Source organism: Centruroides vittatus, unplaced genomic scaffold (assembly GCF_030686945.1).
Source record: "Centruroides vittatus isolate TY-2023 unplaced genomic scaffold, ASM3068694v2 contig_3127, whole genome shotgun sequence".
NCBI lineage: Eukaryota > Metazoa > Arthropoda > Arachnida > Scorpiones > Buthidae > Centruroides > Centruroides vittatus.
Genome location: NW_027122015.1, coordinates 44,768 through 72,444, shown reverse-complemented (window position 1 = coordinate 72,444; position 27,677 = coordinate 44,768). Strand labels below are relative to the sequence as shown.

The 27,677-nt window shown below is 27.8% G+C and overlaps 1 protein-coding gene across 1 annotated transcript in view; it reads right to left on the bottom strand.

Moving 5' to 3' along the window:
• Positions 1-27,677, bottom strand: part of LOC136973293 (frequenin-2-like) — a 60,536-nt gene that overhangs the window by 23,410 nt on the left and 9,449 nt on the right. The window contains exon 2 of the mRNA XM_067268023.1: positions 2,657-2,681. Within this exon, the coding sequence (XP_067124124.1) occupies positions 2,657-2,681 (25 nt within the window). The remainder of the gene's footprint in view (positions 1-2,656; positions 2,682-27,677) is intronic.

Here is a 27,677-nt window from a genome sequence, read left to right as displayed (position 1 = left end):
CTTTGATTAATTTTCAGTGAATATTTTGACTCAAATCTTCTCTTTAGCCGTTTAATAATATAATATCTCTCAAATACTACTTCATATACACTACTGTTAATATTTATTATACCAGCAGATCTATTCTGTACTTCTTGTACTTTAATAAATTATGAACTTTTCAATACAGAATATCATATACCAATGATATTTGCATACTTTTTAATATATCAAGAAGTATGTATCCTTTGGTACCTGTCTTGTACTCGTATCCTTTATGATAGCCTTACAAGATATTTTGCTTTGTTTATTATAAATCAATACTTCCACTTTGAATAAATATAAATGCTATAATACTGAAGCAAAACAATATTATTTAATAAGAAAAATTAAAACAAAATTAAACACATAATATTAAATTAAAGTGAATATCATTTACATAATTTACTTATTAATAATTTTATTTAAGAAAAATTTATTTAAAATTCGTTTGTCAATAGGTAAAAAAAAGAAAAAATATTTCTTTAAAATCGGCATTTATGGTATTTTTATATTATAAATGAATTAAATGAACATTTCAAAATGTCATTATTTACTTATTTTCGAGAGAAATTTAACTTAATTATTCAGTTTACTCCATTAAAAAGACTTGAAAATTATTTATTATATTTTGTTTTTCATAAAATTAACTAAATTTTCCAGACTTTATACAAAAGTTGTTTAAAAATTTATAATTCATAATATATGTAATAAAATACTTATAGAAATGGTTTTTAGGCAAGATATATTCGAATACATTCATTTAAAAACAAATATTAAAAATTAATTTTATATGATGAATGAAGTTTAGAAATAAAAAAAGATCATTTTATTTTACCATAAAGTATATATTTTATATTTAAAAAGTTATCAATGATTCAATGATCAAAGTTATCAAATCAAGTTATGATAATGATAATAAAGTTTGCTTGGCCTTTTCTTACAAAAAGCATTAGAAGGAGGAGACCAGGAGAGTTTTAAGTGTAGAGGAAGAAGGATTGTTTAGTAGAGAAAGTTTTCTTTCTACTTCACCTATCCTCTCTCTCTTATTCTATAATAGGAGGGAGAGAGAGAGAGAGAGAGAGAGAGAGAAGAGTAGAAAAAGTATCTTCTAAAGAATCCATCTCCTGTATATATAGCAAACCTAAGATGATAAGAAAATTTTTATTAACTTTTTCTATAGAAGAGAATGCTCATATTCTTCCTATTCTCTTTTCTTTCTCTTGTATAGAAAAAAGAGCATCCTCTTCTATACAACAGAATTCTCCTTCTACGAGAAAAATAATATATATTTAATCATATAAACCATAAGATTACTCCTATAATTGTTTTTAAAAGTATGAGAAGTTATATACATATTAGTTAAAAGTTATAACTTCTTCCCATTCTTCATACAAATAATGAGTAATGGAAGGGTCCCACGTTACAGGAGAGCCCATGGTATTTTCCATATCAAATGGCATTTAAAGGGCCTTAAGTATACTTTAAAAAAATACATATTCTCGTATTAAAAAATATATAAATAAATTTTGAAAAAGCATCCGAAATTACTTTTATTACTCCATTAAAATGTAAATACAAATATTATTTTATTCTAGTTTTTAAAATTAATTATTTTATTAGCTGAAATTCTTTGTTAAATATTAAACTTATCACTCGATCTAGGTCATCTAGACACTAAAAATTATATAAATAGTTATAAAAATTGTAACTTATATGATTTTTTCTAATTACTTATGTGACTTTAGTGTCTCGATGATTTTACTGCTATCTTTACGTATCACCATAATTATGCTTGTACTTTTTAATGGAGGTAAAGCTCTGAGAGAGACTGTGCGGATCCCTTTCAGTTTTCCTCGAGTTCTTTTGAACATCTTCCATATTGACAGTTGGAAGTCGTTAAAGTAGTCTCCGATAGTAAGTTTTAGAACTTCAACAGTTAAAATGAAGAAAAGAGAAAAGGAATTCTCTCTTTAACAATGCCCCAAAGTGAACTGTCACATGTCTAGACTTTGAGGAGTCCATACTATCGGATCCACATTTGATTTATCGTTCACTGTAATTACTTCTGTTCGATTGACTGAGTTAGCGCACATTTCTACGTAAATTCGGTATCATTCTTTAGAATTTATCATCGAGAAAGAAGTGATGTCAGATAGCACCATCTCATCAAACAAACAGATCATTTGTTATAAAGATTTTCTTAACTGAGAAATCAATCTGTTGTGTAGGAAATTTATGGAAACTTTGTAGAGTAATATAAAAAACATCAAAGTAATAAGAAAAAGCATTGTTTTTAAAATAAATACGAATATTAATTCAATTTTAAGCTAATTAAAACTAGGTCTAACCTCGAAATGATGAAGCAAACACCTCCATAGAGAATGGAAGAAAGATAGATCTAATCTCAAGATGACCTCTGCTCGAAACAATATTTAAAACCTCAAGAACATATTTATATTACTATTAAGATAATTGTTTAATTATGAATAAATTTTCAGACTCAGAAGGCTAAGTTTGCACAGTGACTAATTTGAATATCCCATTTACAGCGGCTCATTACAGATAATAAATCCTTCTCATAAATGAATCAAAGCGAATAAATATTTCAAATAACAGAAAATATACAAGTACTTACCACTGTCGGACCTCTTTTTCGGTAACTAGAATTAAAACACAAAAGAAAAATTCTAAATTAATGATATTCAACAGATGAAATTTAATTTTCTTAATTTTAAATTTATTTAATTTGTTAATATAAACTGATGTGTATACATTAAACGATTTATAATTACTCATAAAATTAACACTAATTAACAAATGAAAATTCAGTGTGTTGAAATTTTATTCATAATTAATTTACACATAAAATGTCAAAGAAAAATTATTTATTTAAGAATTTAAAAAAAAAAATAATTTATCTTTAATAATTATTTCTCAATCTTTTGTTAAAAGTATTGAGAAATAATCAAAAAATTATATGAAATTCAATATCAAATTTCAGTTTTCTTTCATTTTCTTTATCTTTAAAATGCAAAAAACATTGATAGAAAAGCATTTTAACGGTTTAAAAAAGGTTTTAATAGCTTAAAACCAGAATTTTAGCAGTTAAAAATGATTTGTAGCTGTTAAGAAAGGATTTTAATGGTTAAAAAGAGACTGTATTAGTTAAAGTAAAGGATTTTTGAATTAAAAATGATTTTAATACTTTAACAAAAGGATTTTTATAGTTGAAAAAGGATTTTAATGGGTAAAAAAAGAAATATTTGAAGCCATCAGGAAGCATTGCCAAATGATAATGGAGCCAATTTCAACATTTCTAATGGCTAAAGCATACTCACTTTTTTTCTTTTTTAAAGAAAAAAAAAGTCTTAATTTCTAACATTACTTTTGTTAGAAAAATAGTTTTATCCCCCCAAAAATTAGCCAATAAATAAAATCTATTTTCTCACCTATCTCAAGTGGTTATAGCATTATCTGAAAACAGTTATAACTCTCGGGGGATGACTTGTTTTATCTTACTTATACTTCTTCAAAGATATTGATTTCAGACAGAAAGAAAATATTTAAAAATACAAAATATTAAAATAATTTATTAAAGGTTATTTAGATTAATATTGATTTATATTCCATCGATTTAGTGGCAAGAAATGGATAGTCCCAAAGAGAATTGATGAGTATTACACGGGATAATTTGATTCATGAGCTTCTTGATAATATTTTATGTGGGTTTTTCTTTTAATTTTTAAGAGAAAATTAAAAAGTTTAGTTTCTTTTTATCATACAAAAGAATTTGATATTTTGTGTGTATTAATTTTTATGTATTTGAATTTATATCATGCAGAAAAATTTATTTCCCATTTTTCAAGAAGAAAAAGATGAAAATTACAGAATAATCGGACGAATGAATATTTTATTTATTAATCCTAAAAAAGCAATAAATATATTCATTTATACAATGTTTCCTTTATGAATAATCATAGAAAAATCAATAAAACAATGATTTTATCGCAAAAATGAATAGGTTCTTCACTTTCTCAACATTTTATTCCAAAAAGTTGGTTCTTTAAAAGAAGTTTTTAGAAGATATAAATGCAAATTAGTGAATATTTTAACGTTAATTTAAATAGAAGTAGAATTTTAGGTTAATGTTACCTATGGTTCCAAGATGGCGGCTCGTCTCTGATTCCAGCAAATAGAAGAAGGGAAACAGTGAGGACGTACGTACTAACCTAACCTAACCTATTCTAATAAATTACCATAATTATTACCAACAAAATTATTAGAATAGGTTAGGTTAGAACGTGCGTCTCCACTGTTTCCTTGCTGGAATCAGACGAGCCGCCATCTTGGAACCATAGGTAACATTAACCGAATTTTATAATAAGATTCTTATATAAAATTTAAATATAAATTTTTAGGTTAAAACTTGATGCAGTTTGATGCATTAAAACCTTGATTTAAGCATAATTTTTAAAAAATTCAGCATTAAATTAAAAAATTTTTTAGACAAAATAAATCATAGGTTTTTCTATACTGTTACGGTCTTCTATACTCCACACATTTCCATAACTTGGTACATAAATTTTCAACAAAATTCAAGAGTTAATTACATAAATTATATGAGAAATGCGCTAGCTAACCTAACTTAAATTCAATTATTATATATTAGAAAATAGGAAATATGAAGTTGAAATCATGCGAATACAGGAAAATTGAATGCTAAACTAAACACTACATCTGATAGTACAGGCGAAAAAATCAAGGAAGAGACCTAAAAAAAGTTAGATGTATAAGATCAAAGAGGATAGAAGGCAAAAAACTTGGACAGAAACCTTGACGTGGACAAACATAGATGACAAAACAAGGAACAGGAAAAAATAGAACGAGTTCATTCGGTCTTCTGTCACTAGATATGAAGGAAAAAGAAGATAAAGAAGAAACTTTCTCCATACAAACGGAAGAAGAAGAAAGTTGAAGCCATTTTTCTAAACAGTATCATTGAAAGTATAACATGATAAGATGTTGAAGCTGTTTTTAAGAGAATGTAAGTACTTCAGAAAAAATATATAAAATTTTAAAAATTTAACAATTAAACTTTTAAAATATTTGTAGTTAGAAGGCATTCATCCTTTTCTTAACACTACATAAACACATAGAAAAGTCGATTTTAATGCTCCTACCTCATAAAATTCTCATAAATTTTCAGGTAATTTACGTGTTTAGAGGGGAAGAACCATAATGGGAAGGTCAACTCTCCTCTGTTTTATGTTCTCAAGGTATTACAAAAAAAGCAAACTAAAGAATCCAATTTATTTATTCTGGTACGTCCTTTAACTATGAATATTTTTCAAAGAATTTACCATTGTAGTTTATTATCAGACAAATTTTAAAAAACTAAACAAAAATTGCTGAAGCACTAGTTTACAATAAGATAACTTTATTACAATTGTAAGAATGTTTTTATATGCTTGCATCATTAAAATTTTCCAAGAAAATACACGAATTTATTCTAGTCAAATTGGTTTTTATATCATTATATGATTATATTTCCTTTGAATGAAGATCAAATTATACAAATGATAATGTAATTCGATATTGTTGATGACTTCTTCAATTACTATTTTGATTAAAATAGAAAACCAATGTTAATTTATTAAAGAATTCTCCTTATCAGGAAAAACTTTCGTGCTAACAAATGAAATATCTGGAAGAACAAGTTCTTTATTAAATCATTTAATGCATTAGTTTGTATATTTCTCATTAAAATTACAATTTGTTTTCATTTCGTTTAAACAATATCAAATATATTTACTTTTCTGCTATTTCCGATCCATTTATAAATAAATAATACGAGTATAATAACATATATGTATATATACACATAATAATTTAATTAAATATTATAATTAAAACTGATCTTTAAACTCTTATTTATTTTGGGTGGCCCAAAGGATGCCCACGTGGAGGAACCAAAAGGAGCAATTGCCATTCTTAAATTTATTTTAATAGTCCGCGCGCGACGAGATGGCCCCTTTAATGTCGTAAGCAGGATCTATGTAGCCTACTGTTTGGAAGATTCCACATTTTTTAAAGTAAGTTAATTAGAGTTTACTCGTGCTCATAAAGATGTAAAGAAACAAACCTGTTTAAAAAACATGGTTTTGGAGAGTTAACCAAGATTGTTACTCGGATCTGTAGTTGCTGAAGTATCCCATCTCGAACAGTTTTTCTAAACTTTATTAGGAAAAAAAACACTTGGGAAAGTGGTCAAAGTTAGACCTCCATTTCGTTTCTAACCTGTATTTTTTTATTTAAAAATTATTTTCATTTGAATTCCAACAAAACGAATTCTTTGACATGTTTTCTAACATTCTGCATGGCTTAGTTTAATTTATAAAGCACCAGACTTCCAAATAAAGTATCCATGAAAATGTGACAAAAATGCCACAGGATAAAAGTGTTACCTAAATCAGATCCATTTTAAAAATAAACTGAAAATTACAGGTAAACACAAAGTAAAGGAAAGCACGAAAATGTTTTATTAAGCTATGTATATGTATGACACTACGTATAAAACTACTAAAATAATTAGAAATAAACTAGTTTGTCTCCACCGCTGTGGTTAGTGAAGCACACTAACACCGTGGTCACAAACATCACAAACGTCTTCTATCTCTTGGGAATTCGACGTGGGAGGAAAAAGTCGGTTGCCTTTTTGTCTCGTCATTTGAAATGCCTACATAAAAACATCTCAGAATTTAGTAAAAGCACATGAGTCCGACTTAGAGAAGACGGAAGTGTCTTACTTAAGCGATTTGTTATTGATATTTTCAAGACTCAAAAATAAAGTTAATGAGATAATCATACAAGAAAGCAAAAAGTACTACTCTCTTTAAATAACGGAAACAACTATTTCACAAGCACATATAATACGGTAATTCGCACGAACATTAAAAATAGCAGGCAGACAAGATACACCACATGATCCAGTGTTGCCTATCAAACATATAATTTTCCCTTTTATTACTTCCCGTTCCATATTGTGCCACTATGCGGCAACACTTAAAAAATGGTACAGGGGTCCGACGATATAACATACACGCACACTTTGGCCACTTTCTTCTATTGAAACTCGTACTTTAAAATAGTTAACTGACCACCTTTATTTTATAGTATATAAATTTCCTTCCACTAAATTATCAATTATTACATATTTTTTTTATAAGTAAGTAAAAGGAAGCTTAGTTATTTTTAGAGAGAAAAATCATTCAATTGATAGTAATTCAATAAAAGTAAATTTATTTTGTATGCAGAACTGAATTAGATCCAATAAATCAATAAATTTTTTATATAAAGTAAATATTTATTAGCACTTTCTTTATTAAAATGCTCTCTATGTAAAAACGCAATAGAGATTAGAATTATTAATTTATTAATTAATAAAACAAATTGATACATTTTTATTGCTTTCAGAAGATATTTATAATTGAACTGGGCTCCATCTCACCTCTGTGTACCAGTTATTAATGGTGATATTTACAGAAGATTTTAAAAAATGATTTATATATCAATACAAAAGAAATAATAAGAAAATATATATATAAAAAAGAAATAAAGTATTTTTAAAATGAATTTAAAATATTAAAATGACTAGCTTTTCGATAAATAATTATAAAAATATTTTAATTTTATTCTTATAAATTCTTGGATAATTTAATTTGAAATATCATTTTATAAAAGCGGGTATTTGAAACACTTATCTGTAATTCTTACGACATTTTTTGAAAGGAAAAAGTTCTGAAGTATTTCTTTAACATTCTCTACAACATCTGTAATTTCGATCACTTTCTGCATGAAAGAAAACAGGAAGAAGTTTCCTTTCAGGTAGCTCTTATCGTTTATGTCATAAATCCTTCCAATCAAACTACTTTCTATTTTTTCCAACTTTCTTCTTCTGACATCGTCATTTCTTTAACCCTTTCAATGTTATCGTATGATACAAACGAGCATTAGTGACTAAACATTTTTAAAGCAGCAATAGTATTAAACTGATGATTAATAGTTTATCTTCATTCCTTTCGTGTTTAGATTTTCTGTCATATATCCTTATTTTCTCCAAAATTTTCTTTCAACTTCGATTGAAACTTTCTATTTTTCTTTTATTTTTTTCCGACACCACCACCACCACCACCATCATCATCATCATCGTTTCTTTGATCCTTCGAATGTCATTAAATGTCACAAACGATCTTTAGCGATGAAGGTAATCCTTTCTTAAGCAGCCAGAATACCAAATTAATTCATTTCCTGTTTCTTTTTACGTTCGATTTCCTATTTTTATTTTATCCTTCAAGATTTTCTTTCTGTTTTCGTAAAGAAAGCTTGCTTAATTTCAATCGAAACTGCTTTGTGTTTTCTTTGTGTTTACTGTTGGAACACCATAAAAATTTTCGGAAAAAAATAGTAAAATATAAAATAACATAATCAACTAAACCAATTTTTAATTTAACAGTGATATTTCAAGATACTTTATATGTTTTAAGTGTTATAAAAATAGCAATAAAACTATCCACTAAAAAGTTCGAAAGCCCTTAGAGAATATGTGCTCAATTATTGCAATTGTGATACGTAGTCTTATCTAAAATACTTTATTTTATAAAGGGTTTTTCTATCTTCTTACTGTCTAAACACATTAGATAGCTTTAGTATTTGGAATTTATGGAAAGATTACTTTAATATTTTCATAATTCTTAACCTGAATTTTGTAAGCCTTAGTTCTTGGTCCCATTATTCTGTTCTTGATCCTTACTCCTATTTTTTAAGACATTACTAATTCAAAGAAAATTCAATTTTCTATCATTTTAAACGGTTATATTCGCATTATTTTCGAATAATTTAATGAAAGTTGGATAAAAAAACGTTTCGAGGTATTGAGAAATTGTTAATTAATTACGACTATTCTCAATTGTCGGTAGTGTTTGACGATTAATGACTATTCTTTTTTGGACATCTTTCAAGGAAATGGAAGTAGCAAGTTCATCAAATCAATGCGATGAACTCGTGTTTCGAAGGTGACATAAGTGTAATTAATGAGTATTCTTTGACTTGAGATAGTTAATATCGCTATATAAAAAATTACAGGAACAACATCTCCTATATATCTATTATAATAAATATTTTCCTTTTTTCAGACATGATAAATAATTAAATAAATTAAATGAAATTGGTGTTTTACGTTAGTATAAATGGCATAAATAATATATTTCAAAATTTCTTAATTTACATGTGAATAATTATTAAACTGTTAAGAATATTTTTACTAATTTACAATAAAATATATTATATTTTTTTAATGTAAATGCATAAATTAAAGGTATCTTTTTATATTAAAACAAAATAAAAGTAATCCAAACTTATATTCCTTCGATAGAATGCCAAACATTGATTAGGGTCGGAAGTAACGTTAGATAAATAAACTATAGAACAAGGCCTCTCGCTTTTTAAACTATTATTAAGAGTAGAAGGACCTGTAAAAAACCCAATTATGGTCCTGACACTAATCATTCGTTTTAACAAAATCAATAATTGTATTACATGTATGCGATAAATTACATTTAGTCTCGAGTAGAAATTATATCCAGAAAATATTTTTTATATGAAGTGTATTGTGTAAAATTTACGTTACAATATACAGAAATATATTCTTTTATTTGCAGTAAAAAAATCATGATCTGATACGTAATTCCAGCTGAGTAAAGAATGGGAAACTTCCATGATTTTCATGATAAAAGATTCCTTATCCCTCATTCAAAACAGATAAATCTTCAGTGAACTGAATCTAATCCATCCTATAAGGTACAACTCATTCAGGTAGAAACAAATAGCTCTGAAGAAATATTTTTATATTAAACGATAATAATTTTGAGTTGCAATGACATGAAAGTTTTGTGCATTAAAAACAAAAAAAAAAATATTTCAAATTGTAAATAATAAAAGTTACAATAAGAGCACTTTTTATAATCTTAACAGAACTATTAAATTTAAGAGTTCAGAGTTACATGCTCATGCCAGTAACGTCATATTATATATATATATATAGTAGATATAATTTTTTTCAAATAAGTTATATAAAACGACACAAAGAAAGAATTTCTACGTTAAACAGTATAAAATACCCTCTTAACGTAAAAATCCTCTCGGATCATGGAGATAAACATCCTCTTGGAGGATCCTCATCATCTTAGTTCTTAAACTATTAAAAATGAAAGGAAAATTCAAATATAAAATTGTAAAAAGTGACTATTTATAAATTACATAAGTGTAAATTTGGAAAACAACTTATCTAAACTAATTCCTCAGCATCCAGTCGCCCGATTGTGGACCTGATCGAAGTCACAAAAGACATATAAAAAAGACCCTCAAAGAATTAAACATAAAAATAATAATAATAATTTTATAACATTCTGTAACTTCTTAATGAATTTTACTACTATTTTCGAAGAACGAAATGTCTAAATTTCATTCATTGAAAATAGTAGAAAAATTCATTAAATTGTGTGTAACTCAATACATCAAGCTGATCATTATCGAATACAATGCAATAAATTGAACGTGTAGTATTTATACACGATCTTGTTTGTGTATTTTTTTTTTTGTAAAGAATTTTAAGCTCAAGATTAATTTTTTGACATCCAAACGTAATGAAAAATTCCATTTATAAGTTATCATTTGCAGCTACTGTATATATACTTTAAGTACACAATATGCTAGAGACTACACGTATAGAATAGAGATTACTCAATAATTCTCAAGTAGCGTTATATTGAGTTGTTCTTTTCTTCGGAGGCAGAGGAGAATCTCCATGACATGTCTAGCAATCGATTTTTCGTTTCTGCCTGCATTTGACATATTTCCAATTCATCATCTGGTAAGACTCCTTGATACAGAAAAGCACTTCGCAATTCATTCAGCAAAGTTAGAAAAATTGCCTTTCTTTCATTCGTAATAGTGAATGTTGTTTGATTCAGTTATAGAAATAATTGTTTTACTTAATATCGATAAATAAGATAAGTGTGCCAAATGTGGGCACGTTGATGAATGTTCATTAATTTGACTAACTTACTTATCTTGCTTTAATTTTGCACGTAGCAGAGCTGGAAAGTTTTTAATGATATTGGCCATATTACGAACCCACCTTCTTAGTTTTTGAAGCGTAAATAACACATAAGCCTGATGAAATTTTCAAATCTTGTCATAGGGTTTAAAACTGCTATTACAGATCGTTTCGTATATCTTGGTCGGACAATGAGAGGTACTCTGTTACGGCTCTGAAAGTTTTATAAAGATCAAGAGTCCCTTTTTTTCGCACAGTAATCTTGTCACAGATTCGTCGAACTATCTGTTCCCTTCATTAAATAAACAGACTGGTCCCCTACTGCATATTTTTACAGATGGACAAGATTCGTGAAACAAACTGTAAATAAGGGAAATGTCCAAAATATCAGTTTTGATAATCTAGAACATTTAAAGAATAAATAGCGAAGCGAACTTACTATAATTTCATACAGGGTGTTCGGAAAATCACTGCACACTTTTCTAATATTTTCCAATTATTTCGAAGGACGTTTGGCCCCCACGCTTACCAGATCTAAATCCAACAGACTTTTATCTATGAGGAGTAGCAAAATCTGCAGTGTATCGAGATCCTCCGCGCACGCTGAATGACTTGAAAGCAATGATAATGGCATTCATTCATTTAGTCTTTCAAGCGAGCAACTGATAGCGGTGTTTAGAAACAAAACAAGGATCTAAGCCTGTATTGATGCTTACGGGGGGAGTCACTTCCAACATTGGTTTATAATTGCAATTCATATTTATATCCTGTATTCTATATTGAAACATGTCTGTTAATAAATGTATAAGTGCACAGTGATTTTCCGAACACCCTGTAGTATACCTGTCAAAAAAACTTTTCCTGTATTTGAATCATGGTCATTGTGGAAACTTTTCTTAGGAATACGCATTGATAGGTGGCTATCATCTAGAGAATGCGGCTGTCAAAAACGGAGAAACAGTCTTGTGGCCTTATTAGAAACGTCCGTATTTTGCGCACTTACCTTATATTCTATAAAAACACCCAGATTATCCTTGAAAGCCATCACCACCACGTAAACGTTGCATTTGCAGTGGCTTCAAGAACTATCAGAATGTATATTTAATGACAATTGAAGACACGTACAGACAGAGGCGTCCGCAATGTGGAGAAAACGGAGTGCCCTTCCCTAGAATCGAGTAAAACATTTTACAAATTATAATCGTAAAAGTGACAGATATGTAACCTTACATCCTGAAACGTGGGATGCTTTGATGCAATACTATATTCTATAATCTACATATGGAAATAAAATAATTAAATAAAAATTGTCTTCAAGCTTTGCCCTCATGGAAAAATTTTCTGTGGATGTCCATGCATCGAGTTCCTCTTTGAAGCTTTTTAAGAAAGATCGGAATATCTTTTAGAAAGGAACAATCACTATAACTCAGATTCTTCTTCATAAATATATTTTTAGTAGTTTGTGAACAAAATACGGATTTCGACAAATATATTTATTCCCCATCTGTTATTAATTTTGTTTTTAAATATTCTTAGATATTTATCAACGAAATAAGGGATCCGATGCACGACAAGTAGGTTCGAATCCCATATTTAAAAATATTCTTCCCCCATAAAATGATGCTTTGTTAAAGAAATCTGTAACACAAAATTTCGAATTTCTGAAATATTCAGCAATCAAAACGTTTTCGTATATAAAAATTACGTAAAAAATACTTTATCGATTGAAATTTTTTAATTAAAATTTTAAAAAATCGAATTTTAAAATTTGAAAAAAAATTCAGAGTACGAGTAATAAGCATATTCTTTATATGAATTCATTTAATTTTTTATTATTGATTAATTAATTAATTGATAATATGTAACGCCAAAATTAAACTTAATTTAAATTTTAATTATATTATAAATAATATTAATACATAAAACTTAATAAAATTTTGGGTTAATGTTACCTATGGTTCCAAGATGGCGGCTCGTCTCTGATTCCAGCAAATAGAAGAAAGGAAACAGTGGGGACGCACGTTCTAACTTAACCTAACCTATTCTAATAATTTTGTTGGTAATAATTATGGTAATTTATTAGAATAGGTTAGGTTAGGTTAGAACGTGCGTCCTCACTGTTTCCTTTCTTCTATTTGCTGGAATCAGAGACGAGCCGCCATCTTGGAACCATAGGTATCATTAACCAAATTTTGAATTGTTTTAAATAAAAATATCAACTAAAACTTTAAAATTTTATACAAATATTATCAAGTAGTTAGTATTTATTGGATAATTAAGTCTAGATTTGAGTTTTAATTTTTAATACAAAGTTTATAAATATACATATACACGCGTGTGTATTTCGGTACGGTATTTTTAATTGTAAATAAAAAAATATGGAGTGAATCCACGACAAATATACAGTATTTTCTCGCAAGACACTGACTTTACATGGAAATACTTTTATCTGTTTATGAAAAAAATTTAAAATTCGAATCAACGACAAACATAATTACTATCCGATGTTAATTATTTTATATACACGATATTATTTTTTTAGTGTTTCACCAACAAAAGTTAAAGATTCAAACTTACAGCAAATATATTTCTTTGCGTGACAGTGCTTTTTATATGGAGATATTTTCTATTGTTTAGCAACAAACTAGAGGGTCCGAATCCACAAGAAATATATTTTTGTATATCATATTGATTTTTTTAAATCTTGAAATGATTTGTTTATCAACAAAATGTGGCATCAGACTGCACGGCAGTATTTTTTATATGATGAATATTTCCATATAAAAAAATCTATTTATCTACCAAAAAAATATCCGAACCAATGACAAACATAACCTCTATCGATTACTTTTTTATATATAAAGCGTAATTTGCTTTTTTATGAACAAAGATCCGAACCCTTGACAATTATGTTTTCCCACTTTATGCTGATTTTTTTCCCATGAGAAAGCTATTTTTAGTTGTTTATCAACAAAATCGTTCACGCACACGAAACAAAATTACAGTTTACGCAAAACTTTCTCCGCTTTACAGCATGTTAAACAAGAAACAAACCACTTATTAAGCAATCGATTTTTAGAAAAATGAAAATTTCTTTCAATGAATGAAATGATTATAAACGTATAATTCTAATTAAGTTGAATAAATAAGCTATAATTAATTCATGTTAAATTTCCTTTCGTTTAATTTTTGATTAAAATTAATTTTGTTTATTTTTTCCCCAAAAATTTTGAATTTTAAAATTAGATTTATTAATTAAACTTCAAAACTTAAAGTTATATATTTTTTAAATAAAAATGTATGTTTAAATTACAGTAGAGCGTCGATAAGTGGAACCAATTGGGGACTGGGGTCCTTCCAGTTAATGATTTGTTCCAGTTTCCGACTTTGTACGAAAAAATACATTAACCTGTCCGATGTTCAAATTTTTCTCCGTTGCGTATCGCTTCCTGTTGAATTTTTCTCCGTTGCGTGTCGCTTCGTGTTGAATTTTCGTCGATTTTAAGCCTAACGAAAATTTTTATAATAATCATCGAGGCTATCGTATCGTTAAAAATTATTTCTGCATTTTGTACAAACAAAATAAATATATTAAAGAATATAAAAAACATGAAAATTATACTTTAGAAGTAAATTTAGTATCAAAAACATTCGATTCAGCACGACACAGTCGACTGAAAATCGTTCCACTTTCCGGCCATTCCACTTACCGACGTTCCACTTATCGACGCTCTACTGTACTTTAAAATTCTAATGATTATATTTAAAAATATTACTCGAAAAAAATGAATAATTTAAAGTTTCTTTATAAAGATATATTTTATAAATTAAATCTGTAAATATTGAAAAATATATTTTGAAACTTACTTGGAAGTTTAAATTAAATAATAAATATTATTTTTACTTAAATTTAATATTTGAAATTCATTAAATATCAAAATCGTTTTAAACATAATGTGTTCATACAGTAATGTTGTGTAAAGTATAGTACCTCCGAGTAACTGTTATGTACAGTAATTTGAAACAGAAGTATTTGGTTGATTTGCATAGTAATCACACAGTACTTCTACGGTACGGTGAAAATAACTACTTATCTATAGTATGAGTATATTTGTGTGTGAATAGATCTGGAACACTGTATCTGTACAGTACAGTCAGATAAGTATGTAACTGTACTGTGTACTGTATTAAGAAAATAAACACAATTATCTGTATTGGATTTATTTTTATATAAGTACTGTATATGAAATTGTACATACAGTATTCGCACAATAGTGTATAGATGAGTACGTAACCGTAGTGTAGAGTAATTCTGCAAAAGTAAAGATTGTTGTACTCATACACAATACAATGTACCATAGATGAGCATAGTTACGCAGTCACACACTATCTGTGTTGATCGGTAGACTACAGATGCCTAATTATAAATATTTGTATTTAGTATCTATAATGACAATTAGTATCTAAACAATGCAATAGAGTTTGGGACAATTGGTGCGAGATTTATAACTGGAAAATAAAGTTTTGTATAAATGAAACCGAATCTATTGAATATTTCAAGTCATAAAATATGGGATAGAGAGAGAGTACATAGCTATATCCATCTATATGTGCTCGTTATATCTAAGCATCCAAAATGATACACAGTATGTACCTATTACAGACGAGTACATATTCTCTCATAGTACATCTGTATTATGTACGTCTTATAAAGTTGAACAGATTATTTTTTAGTTGAGGGAATATATAAATTATTAATACAGTGGTGACACATATTTCGAATGTAATTCGTTTCAAGAGAACATTCGAAATCCGAATCAATTTTCTCCATAAATATAATGGAAAGTGAATTAATCCGTTTCCAGACCTTAAATAACACCCATTTCGATAAAATTAAACAGCAAATACACGTAATTTATGGTAAAAATAGCACAGTTAAATGCTCTAAATACTAAATTAAAACATGAAACAATAAATAAAATACGTAGCGGCCGGATGGCCGAGCGGTCTAGGTTAGCAGCCTGCCGCCCTTGGGCAGCCGGGCTCGAATCCGGACGGGTCGAAAAATCCCCAGGAATTTTTCGGGGGGGTGGTCCGTCCGGATATGTCGGTCCCCGTTCCTCACCACCCGGCTGCCCCATTGTGGGCCTGGCCGAACCCATAATGGGCTTGCTATAAGAGGCCCACAGGGCGGAAAGAGTTATAAATAAAATAAAATAATTAAATACAGTACAGTATAATAAAATGAAAATCGCATTTACTGAACTTTAGTGAGGAGTGGTGATGTCCTGTATGGCGCGTAGAGAGGAAGATAACGGCAACTGTTTGGAAAGTTACTATGTCCTATAAAAACATTAAATAACTGTATTTCTAGTGTTCTCTCTTCCTCTTCTTCCAAATAGTAACCATTATTTTCCTCTCTTCTAGCCATACGGGGCATCACTACTTTTCACTTTATTTTTACGTATTTTATTCATTGTTTCATGTTTTAATTTAGTATTTATGGGATGTAATCACTTTCCATAAACGAATTAAATAATTATAAATAATCAAATACTTCTGATATTCTCTCTGTCTTCTGCATAGTAGCACTATTAGTTGAGAGTTTTGGTTCATTTTACTTTTTTTTACGAAGAACTTTTCCAATATAGTTTGGTGTTGGCGACTTCTCTCGATGTTCCTAAAGTATGCCATCACATCTTCATTGAACAAATTAATACTCTTATCACAATTCCGTAACCGCATTTGCTACTTTCAAACATGGCCGCCCGATCAGCCATACATTTATCGCTGTCGTGCTTTGAGATACATTTTTTTTTTTTGTTTGTTTGTTTACTTCAATCATAAATGCTACAACCTCCCTCTTTGGCTTCGTTGCTTCCACATTTTCTTGGATGCCATTATTCATAGGTAAGGATTACATATACTGTATATTATAACCAAACACATCAAAAACGGACCGAAAAAAAGCACTGAAAACACGAGTTGTAACACAAGAGATGCTTTCACAACGAAAGCTAAAGACGTCTTGGGCACACAACGTACTTGTGATGGCGCTAACGCAGCGAGCGCATTTTTTTTTCACTGATCACGAGTTCGTACGTAGAAGCATGGTTCGAACTCCGGATCGCGTTTATAATTCACCGGTAACCGAGCGGATAAAACCACTAAACACTGATAGTTGGTCGTGGGTTCGAGCTCACCAACGGGCAGTTTTCCCGCTTTTCTTCACGTTTTTAACACCTAAACAAGGGCACTTTCCCATGCCTTTCCTGTGTGCAGATACCATAAATCATCGAATTTCTCTCAAATTTAGCGTTCGAACTCTGAAATATTCGAAGGTACGAAGTACTATTGTATATTTATTTATATAATAGAATCAATCTTCATAAATTATATAATTTGTTTAATTGATAAACAAGATTATATTATGTTTTATAGCTATTTAACTAACCTAAAAACCGAATTTCTATAGTTAATTAAATTGAAAAAAAGACTACAGAGAAATAAATAAATATTTTTTATGACCTTTTTTTAATGAGAAAAATTTTAAAAAAGTGAATCAGAAGTAACTTTTGGATTTAATTTTACGAAACTTTTATTAATTATAATTAAACGATTTGAATATTTTCAAGCGAAAATGTAATTTTTTAATGTGTAATATTAAATTTTTCCAATAAATGATAAAATATAATACCCAAGGAGCATTATTAATCAAAGTGTAATTTGCTCAGCAAATAAATTGGATTCATGCAAATATTTTCCTTTTTTTAAATCGAATTAATCTTTCCACAAACTTTGACAACTTAAACATAATTTTAATGTAATTTTTCCGTAGGAAAAGTAAACAAAATATTTGATAAATGGTATAATTAATTACCATTAAAATCGTGCCTTTAACAAGTATAATGATAAATTTTAACCGGTAAATTAATGAAATTCTATGATAATATCTCCGTTATTATTTAATGGAATTTTTAATTTTTTTTTTAAACTTAATTTACTCTTTTAAAATGTAGATGAAGTGGATCATTCATCAACTTTATCCAGCATCCACTTCATCCAAAACACAAAAATAAAATAATTTAAATGGCAATTAATGATTTAACAACATTTTAAAAAGAAATAACTAATTACTTTTTGTTTTTTAAATAATAATTTATCAAATAAATTGTGTTTTAATTTAAAAAAATAGAATTTATTTTAAATTATTTATAACAGTGTGGTTGAAAAGCCAATTAACCATTATTAAGTCTTATTCAAATGCTCTTGCATTCGAGTGATTCATGTGATAGTTAACCAAATGAATCACTCGAATGCAAGAGTATTGGGCCATTTTTCGGCCACTCTGTGTTTATTATTCGAATTAATTAATTTATTAATGAGACTACAGACAAACGTTGAAGAATTTATTGATTTTAAAAATAAGTAAATTTAATGAATAAATAAATTAGAATTTAAATAATTAAATTTCTAAATTATTTACACTTCATTTAAAAGGAAATTTTATAATTTATGATAGAACGTAATCTAATCATTATAATTATATTTACTGAAAATTTTGTTTAATTTAAAAAATATATATTCAGAAATTATTAGAGAAAGTTTAATAAAATATTTAAATACGTTAAATGCTTTTACACGTTAAATAAAATGTGAAATATTTACATCAAAGATGTAAACAAAACTTGAGAAGTAAACAAATGTAAATTTAGTCACTAAATTTGTAATTTCAATATGTTTATAAATATTTGGCCCTTGTAGTTTATATTAATGAATTAAAAACTAGCGGTATATATTAATATATTAGAGCGTCTGTCATTATATTCATACATTAGAGCCCTGTAGTTTGCATTGGCATAATTAAAGCTCAGAAAGGATTGTAGTTTGTAATGATAATTAAGATCTAAACCGTGCCAACATATAAAGAAATTAAGATTTGTTGCATGGGTTTCTTCGATCTTTTATAAGTCCAAATGTATTTCTATCATTTTGAATAGAATTCGAACACGTATTTATGATTTGTATCTATGGCACTATTAAGACAAGAGAAGCGACCTTCCTAATATTTCCAAACGCCACGAACCCTTAAATAGTGGTCCCTTAATATAGCGACCAACCGATACAGTGAACAATTTTGTTTTCCTTGCTTTAAACGTATATTGCACTCTTGATATAGTGAATAATGCAGTTCAGGCCTTTCAGAATTCGCTATATCGAAAGTTATTGTTTAATATACACTTTAATCTTATAATTTTTCCAATAATATCTAAATATAAATAAATTAATAAGCATTTATATTGTTGTTTTAATTTAAATTTTAAATATTTTCTAAGAAAAATAATTTTTTAAGCACTCATTTACATTGCCTATCGCAAAATTCTGGTTGAATTAATAAAATTACATTGAATGGATTTTTATAAAAATCGATACTGAACTTCCATCAGTTCATTTTATCAATAATAACCGAGCTTTTTTTATTTTTTCTTATCATACTTTCTGCAAATTTTGAAATTAAAAAAATTCTTATTTAATATTTTATTTGATTTTTTTACGCAAAAATCACATTGTTTATTTCGAAAATTTAAAATTTTAAGTAAAAATTTTGATTAGAATGCGTGTAAAACATTTAATATTTGTGTATAAATTCAATAATAACAATTTAGAATTAATAATATCGTTGATAATCTTTGAATTTTCTAGACGTATACAACAACTTTTAGTAAAAATTAATACAATTAAACCATTGTAAAACTAAATTTGTTTCTGATTTAATAATTTGACACACAAAGTTTAGAAAAATGATTCCAAATAAGATTATTTTTGTTTAATACACAAATTGAATTCGAGTTTACATAAAAATTAAACGCAGTTAACTAACCTTTGGCCACTTGTATATTATGTTCTGCTCATTTTTGAAAACTTTTTATTGTTTTGTTCTGTTTTCGTATTGTTTTTAATCGTTCTTTTTCGCTGTATCTCTCTGTTTTTTTTACAATTATTCTTTTACAAATTTTCTGTTATTTTTCATTGTTCTTTTGAAAATTCTCCACTATTTCTTATACTTATTTTTTAAATCCTTATCGTTTCCAACACTCTTTTGAATATCGTTTACTTCGTTTTTAATTTACATCATTTTTCATTATTCTTCTACAAAATTGACGTGAATAGTTTTTTAAATATTCTTAATTATTCTGCACTATTTTTCTCAAAACATTCATCAATTTTTCTTTTTTCTTTAGTTTTTTGCAAATTTTTTAATATCCTGTATGAATTTCTCAAATATTCCATAAAAATATGATATTCTTTTACAAATTTTGTAACATTTTTGTATTGTTCATCACAACGTTCTTCAAATCCTTCATCATTTTGAATGATTCTTACCAAATTCATTTCACTAGCCAGAAATTTTCTGTCAAATTGCACCGTTCTTTTGCAAATTCTTTGGTATTTTTGATTTTTAAATAACAATATCATCATCGATCTTATAATTTAATAAATATTATCACGATTAATAATGTATTATTATTATCGTTTTTCTAATGTGTCATTGCAATTATTTTAAATTTATAACGACTTACAACAAGAAAGCGGTTTTTACAACAAATTTTCTTTGAAGAACGGGTTTTATTTCATTAAAAACAACGTATATTTTTCATCGAATTTATAATTTGTTCTGCTCTAGTTTCTCATAATAGAATTTAACTTGAAACCGAACAATAAATCTATTCTTTTCAACATATTCTTTAGTAAGATGCCTTAAAAAATAAGCTTTAAATCTAATTTCTTTACTCTTTATCTGTATATTCTATCAAAAGACATTATTGAATCTAAATTAATTTTATATCACGTTGTAAATTTAACGAATTTAGACAATTTCTTTCAGTTTACAATACGAATTTATTATTGAATTCATTAAAAAAAATCAAGTTTGTTGTAAAGGAAACTTTGAATTAACTCTTTCTTTTCCATTGTAAATTTATAATTTTATATTCTTTTCTATTTTTAATTACTAAAAATAACAGAATTTTTAATGTAATTCATATTTTTTGTCTTTCAAATTTATGGAACAACGTAAGATTTTCGAGTTTGTAAAAATTTTTCAGTAAATTTATAGAAATTTTTAGTGGAAGATTGAAGAATTTTTTTATGAATTATTTATTTATTTTTCTGCGAATAAATTGTGTAAATTTATAGCGAATTTTTAATGAAGTATCTTATTAACTAGTTGATTGTATTCTGTTCCTAATGGTTTCTTTATTATTAATTATAATTATTTTTATTTATTTGTATTTTATACACATCTTATATAAACTAGTCTACTCAAAACACAATAAAAATTTTTTAAAAATTTGATTAAAAGAAGAAGATTTTAAAAATTTCTAAATACCTGTTGATACCTTCAATGGATGCAATAATCATTACTACTATTCTTATGTTGATTAATTAAAACATTTAATAGATTTTTTTAAATATTGTTCTAGATGTTTTTAACAAAAAAACCTTCCTTATTTAATTTTTTTTTTAAATTTTGTTTAAACTCGTGATATTTTTTAGAAGTTTCTTTTATTTCTTACTTGGAAATACTTTAGTAACTAGTTTTGGTTTGATCATTTGAAATAAATCAATATTTGATGCGAAGAAAATTTAAGCTACAAAAAGTAGAGAAAAATTACTTTTAGAATCTGAAGAAAAGAAAAAAAAATAGTCTCGAATGTGTAGAAAAAAGAACTTCATAAATATGATTAAGATTTGATTCCTGATAAATGCAAGAGTAGAACCAGAAGAAAAACATCATTTTCAGTATAAAATTTTAAAGGAAATGTAAAAGATTAATCAAGGTTATGTTAGAAGAGAAAATATTTTAAAAAATTAGCCAATTCTCTACAAATCTAACTATAAATAACTGAATTTCAATACAAAAAAGAGAAATAAATAAATGAAGGAAGTAAATTTTAATCCATGCAGATTTGTAATAATTTTATAATTTAAAGTATATAAAAATAAGATTCAGATATGCATTAAGCAGAAACATATTTGACGATATTTCAGAAAATTATTATAGACAAATTTAAAATTTCACTAAAAAGAAGAAAAGTAGCGAAATTACGCGTATGCCTTATAGAACTAAACAAAATTTAAATTATTGTTTTGATAATTATAACAAGCTCTTAAAATGGCAAATTTCACAGATAATTTAGTGAAATATCTTGAATACCAGGAAATAAAAAGATAAATAAAGATATTTTGATGTTCATTGACTTCAAGAAAAATAAGAGTAATCTGCGCTATCGTCTATCGAGCACAATGCAAATATGCTTTATCTTATTGGAATCAGGTAAATAAATAGACTGATTTTGAGATATGAGGCCAAAAATATCAGATAAAAGGCTCTTTTGATTTTTTTTAAAAAAGGTTTCCTGGTAAATCAATGTCTGCTCTTCATCCTATCAAGATGTAAATTTCATATATGCTGATTTATCCATTACAGCGAAAAGTTGGGTTTCATACGAAAATTGTTCTTTTTTGCTTATTTCAAATATTTCTTATAAGGCACTTATAAAGTTTTCTATAAAAAGTTGCCTTATATAGGTCTATACACAATAAAATTCTGCTTTAAGACTGGCATGGCTGTGTGGAATATATTTAAGTGCCACACTTTCGTAGCGATCTCTGTATGGTATTACATAGTTAAAACTATTTCCGGGACTTAAAACATTAAGGCTATACTCGCATTACGATGATTTTTTAGAAACCAATTTGGTTGTAAAAATATGCTATTGTTTTATATACAATTATCTATATCAATTATATAATAACTTTAGAAACCTCTTTGTGGTTTAAATCAAAGACATAAGTAAGAAACCTCTTTGTGGTTTAAATCAAAGACATATTTTGATGATTCTTAATCTATCTGATAATATCTGAAATATGTTTCAGCTTCCTAGATTTGAAAGTTTAATATGAAAATTAGATAGAAAACAATTTTTTTTGATGATTCATTTATGTTATGCAGGGTAATCTGGTATAAAGAATATAATTTTAAAACACTTCAAGTTAGGTATTCCCCCAGGTCCTGCATTCTGAATCATAATGGCGAAGAGATGACACCGAACGAGATGGCAAGTGCAGACTCCTGGTAGGATCACCCAAAGCGTAAATGCCATTTCACTCGGGCATATGAACAAATGTAGAGAGAAGTGACGAGCTATTTGCATTAATACGTCAGAAACCGCTGCGCTACAATGTGTATTATGACGTGTACTTAAAAATTGTTTTATATCCGAAAATTTGAATTCTTGAGTATACAAATTTGAAATTTAAGTAATTTTATAAAATAAATGTTCTAAGATTATATATATATTTTTTCTTAAATTTGACATACTGCAACGTATAATTGATTGCTACAAAGATACATTCCTCTTTCTTCAACTCCTATTCCTCTTTCTTGACAGTTAAAGATGCTGGATAGCCTTACACAAAAATAAAACTCGAGTAGTGTACAGAAGGAGGCTTTATTTACTATCTTTACGGTTAGCTGTCATTTTTAGAATAGTTTTGCCAACTATTGTTTTGAAAAGTTCGATATAAAGTTCCGGTAAAGTGTGTATATATATATATATATATATCAGTTTAAAATTAAACTGTAAATCGAAGAGGATGATATGAAATTACCTTTCTACTCGAATTACTTCAAAAATAATCAATCTTTCTTAAAATAGAAACAATTCTAACAATGATATAAAAGTATTATAATCGTAATCATAATAGCTTTTATTTTTTTTTTTGTGAAAGAATTTACGTTACTGACATTCTTAGTAATATTTCTCTGCAAAAATTTCATTTGAGTTACATTATTTTTTTCAGTTTTATGAGAATATTTTTGCTTATACAGTATTTAATTCACAATAGTAAAATTTCATTGCCAATCTTCTCGTAAAAGATTATTTTTATGATTAAATTCTTTATTGTAATTATCTAAAATTTCATAATAAATCGATTAGCATTTTTATAGTTTTTTTTAAACAAGAAAATCGATAGATTTATTTTTCTAACTCTGAATTCTTTTTATTATATTTTTAATGGTATTGTTTCCTATCTAGAATATAAAATTTTCTCGAGATAATAAAGAAAATAATTGTTTTTCTGGAAGATCTGTAACTGAAAGCAATTTGTAAATATTTTAGATTTATCTCAGATTTTACGAATGAAAATCTGAGATGAACAATTTAAACAACATAAAAATGTCAAGTGAATAATTCGAATTGGAATGGATTAGTGGTATAAGGCAACGCAACACACGGACGATCTGCAAAAGGACCTCCCAGAAGGACTTTTGTGGGAAACTAGCCCCAACTTTAGTGTTAGACACGCGGGAAAAACCCGGAAAACTCCCCGTTGGTGAGGCGCAAATCCACAATTAACTACCAATGTTCAGGGATTTTATCCAGTGCCGTAACTAGGCAGGTGTAACAGGTGCACCCGCACAGGGTCCACTTGAAAGGAGGGCCCAAAATGTATGTATTTGTTTTATTAATTTCCCAAACCTAATTAGTTAAGGGGCCTAAGTGCAATTTCTTGCACAGGGCACAGGAATGGCTAGTTACGGCACCGGTTTTATCCATTCGGGCACTGGTGGGCTGGTGGATAATTTGGTTACAATAAAAATTTGAGATAGATAACTGAAATCAAATAAAAATGTAAGATGCATGGTTGTAAGTATGAATACTCGAATGAAAATTTGACGTAAATAGTGTAGTGTACATCAAATAAAACCGATAATAAAGACTATTTAAATTAGATTAAATGAAAATCTAAGATGGACAATTTACACCAAACGAAAATTTAATGTGAAAACGATTATAAGATGATCAATTTAGATCAAATCCGTTCTTAAGGTAAACAAATGAAAACGTTTGTAAGAAGGAAAAATTAGACGGAAGGAAAAATTAGACGGAATGAAACTGCAGTTTAAATCAAATGCCAACAAATTGGATCGAATGAAATTGTAAGAGGATAAATTACATTGAATGAAATTGTAAAATGAGCGATTTAGATTGAATGAGAATGAATCACATCTAATTACTAAAGGTAATTTTTTTTTCAAGGATTCTACGGGATAAAAAAAAATTGGAGAATTTATTATCAAAATCGAAGAGCAGCCATAAAAATTCAACTTTCCGTAAATATATTGGGTGGGGAAAGGAAAAGATCAAAGAAGGGCGTTGTGAACTCGCTTAAGTTAGTGACGTCGGGAATAATGACTGGGGTGTGGTTGAAAAAGGGGTTTTGAGGTGGAGTCTAGGGTTCGTTTCTACAATGATCTGAAAAAACTATTTAAGATATAATGGAATGAAAACGGAAATTTATACATGCGATATTGCACTATGATAAGTAATTCTGCTTTATTGAGAAAACTGAAACTTATGAGAACAATATAAATATATTTTGCAATTAAAATGAATGATAATTATATGAAGATGCTCATTTTATTATTGCTTTCAGGAAGATTTTGTATCTTTTAAATGTTTAATGATATTATCCACATTTTGTATCCTTAAACTATACAAAGTTAACTTAATTTTTAAATTTTTTATTTAAATATTCGAATTTTTTTTAATATATTATTTTAACTAATATCTTCTCCCCTCTTCTCTTTCAAAATAATTATAAATCTTACATTAATGTCAGGAAAATAATTTTATATTTAATATAATTATATTATTTACAAATGTTCCTATTGAATAAGAGATAAGTTAAATATATATATATATATATATCTTTATTAATTTTTTATACTAAAAACAATAAACGTACAATAATTTGTATTCGTTTAACATTCAATCTTTCTTACAGAAGAAGATAAAAAAATTAATTATTCATTAATGTTTCGGTTAGAAAATTTCTAAAAACGCTGATAGAACCATCAAAAGGATAAATGATAGCTACAAACAATTAGAGACAAACAGCATGCTGCTTCTATCATAAAAAAGTGTTCTTTTTAGATCCTTTGCAGATGAAAAACGATGGAAATTGGATTTCCAAAAACCAGATAAATGCAAACGATAGAGATAATGGAAACGATAACGAGCTACAGACGTTTTTACTTCACTCAAATTACATTTTGATCATTGCATCACTGTTAAATCCTTCTTTCAATTTTCCATGACTCAGCAATCGAAAGAAGAAATAAAAATAAAAAAATAGTAGTAGATATATCATAAACCAATCGTTCTCTATCCGCTTTACTAGCGAATGTATTGGAAGAATGTGACATTATCCAGAAACACTGTTCACGACCCTCAAGAGTGGTGATCTACTAGTTGGAAATGCTCTTACTACACTCCTCCATTCTATCCTATTAATCTGGGAAGCTTTTTCTTACTATTATTACTGATTTAATAAAAATTATTGTTATCTCTATTTTGAAAGATTTTGTATATTCTGTCACACTAGTTTCCCGTTGGAAAAGGACAAAATCCTCCAAAAATAGAGTGAAAGAATTTTCTTTAGTTATTAACAGTGAGAAAAGGCTTTCTTAAATTAATAAGACAGGGTGAAAGGAGGAGATACGTGTTATTCTATTCCGATAGTTGGACACTTATTCATTGTGATTTAAAAAAACACTTGTATCCACAATACTAATCTGGGAAGATTCTTACCCTGTATCTGATTTTGTGAGGCTCTTCATTGTCCCGCTGCTTTAGGAACTTGCTCACTGTTTCACTCGCTTAGAAATGCTTCCATCCATTCTATCATACTAGTCTGAGAAGCTATCTCTTCTGTTTCATTGGTTTGGAAAAGCTCTAACGCTATCCTAAGCTCTTTAATCTTTTATCTAAATATAATATAAATAGCAACCCAAGCAACTTAATCACTGCGTATCTTAGTATAGTCTTAATTAAGAGGAGTAAGAAAATTTTGAAAAAATGCGAAAATCTCGGAAAGAGAAGAGTCTAAATTAAAACTTAACGAGCCAGCTTGGTCTTTCAGGTTGGCAATTACCCGAGTAACTGCTTATAATTCCGTAAATCCTCTCAACTACATCGCTAGCAAACGTCTCCTTGCAGACTTATTCGTTAAGCTGGAAGCCAACTCGATCGATATTTCCCTTTATGAATGTTCCCGTTATTCTCGCTCCCCCAGGGTACGATTCTGTTGCTATGGCAATGATGGCCAATGCACATTCGATTCGACAATGGCATCCCGGGATTAGCCGTTCCCTAGTCATGGGGATTAGTAAGATGATGTCGACAATGAACTTGATGAAAGAGAAGCTTAACATGATCATTGAAGCTTCGACTAGGGAGGTCTGATACTACAATCATGTGTTTAGTTTAGTTAAAAATTGGAGAAGGCGCTGATGAAAGATTAATAACTAAGTCAAAACTATTCAATAACTGACGAGGAAGTAATATCGTGGCTCAATTAAGACGTTACAATCTCGCTGTAATTCACCATTTTGATGGAAAATGAGCCACGTTTATGGCCTTCCTTGTTGTAGAATTCGTTTAAGAGATTCTAATTCCCTCATCTGTTAACA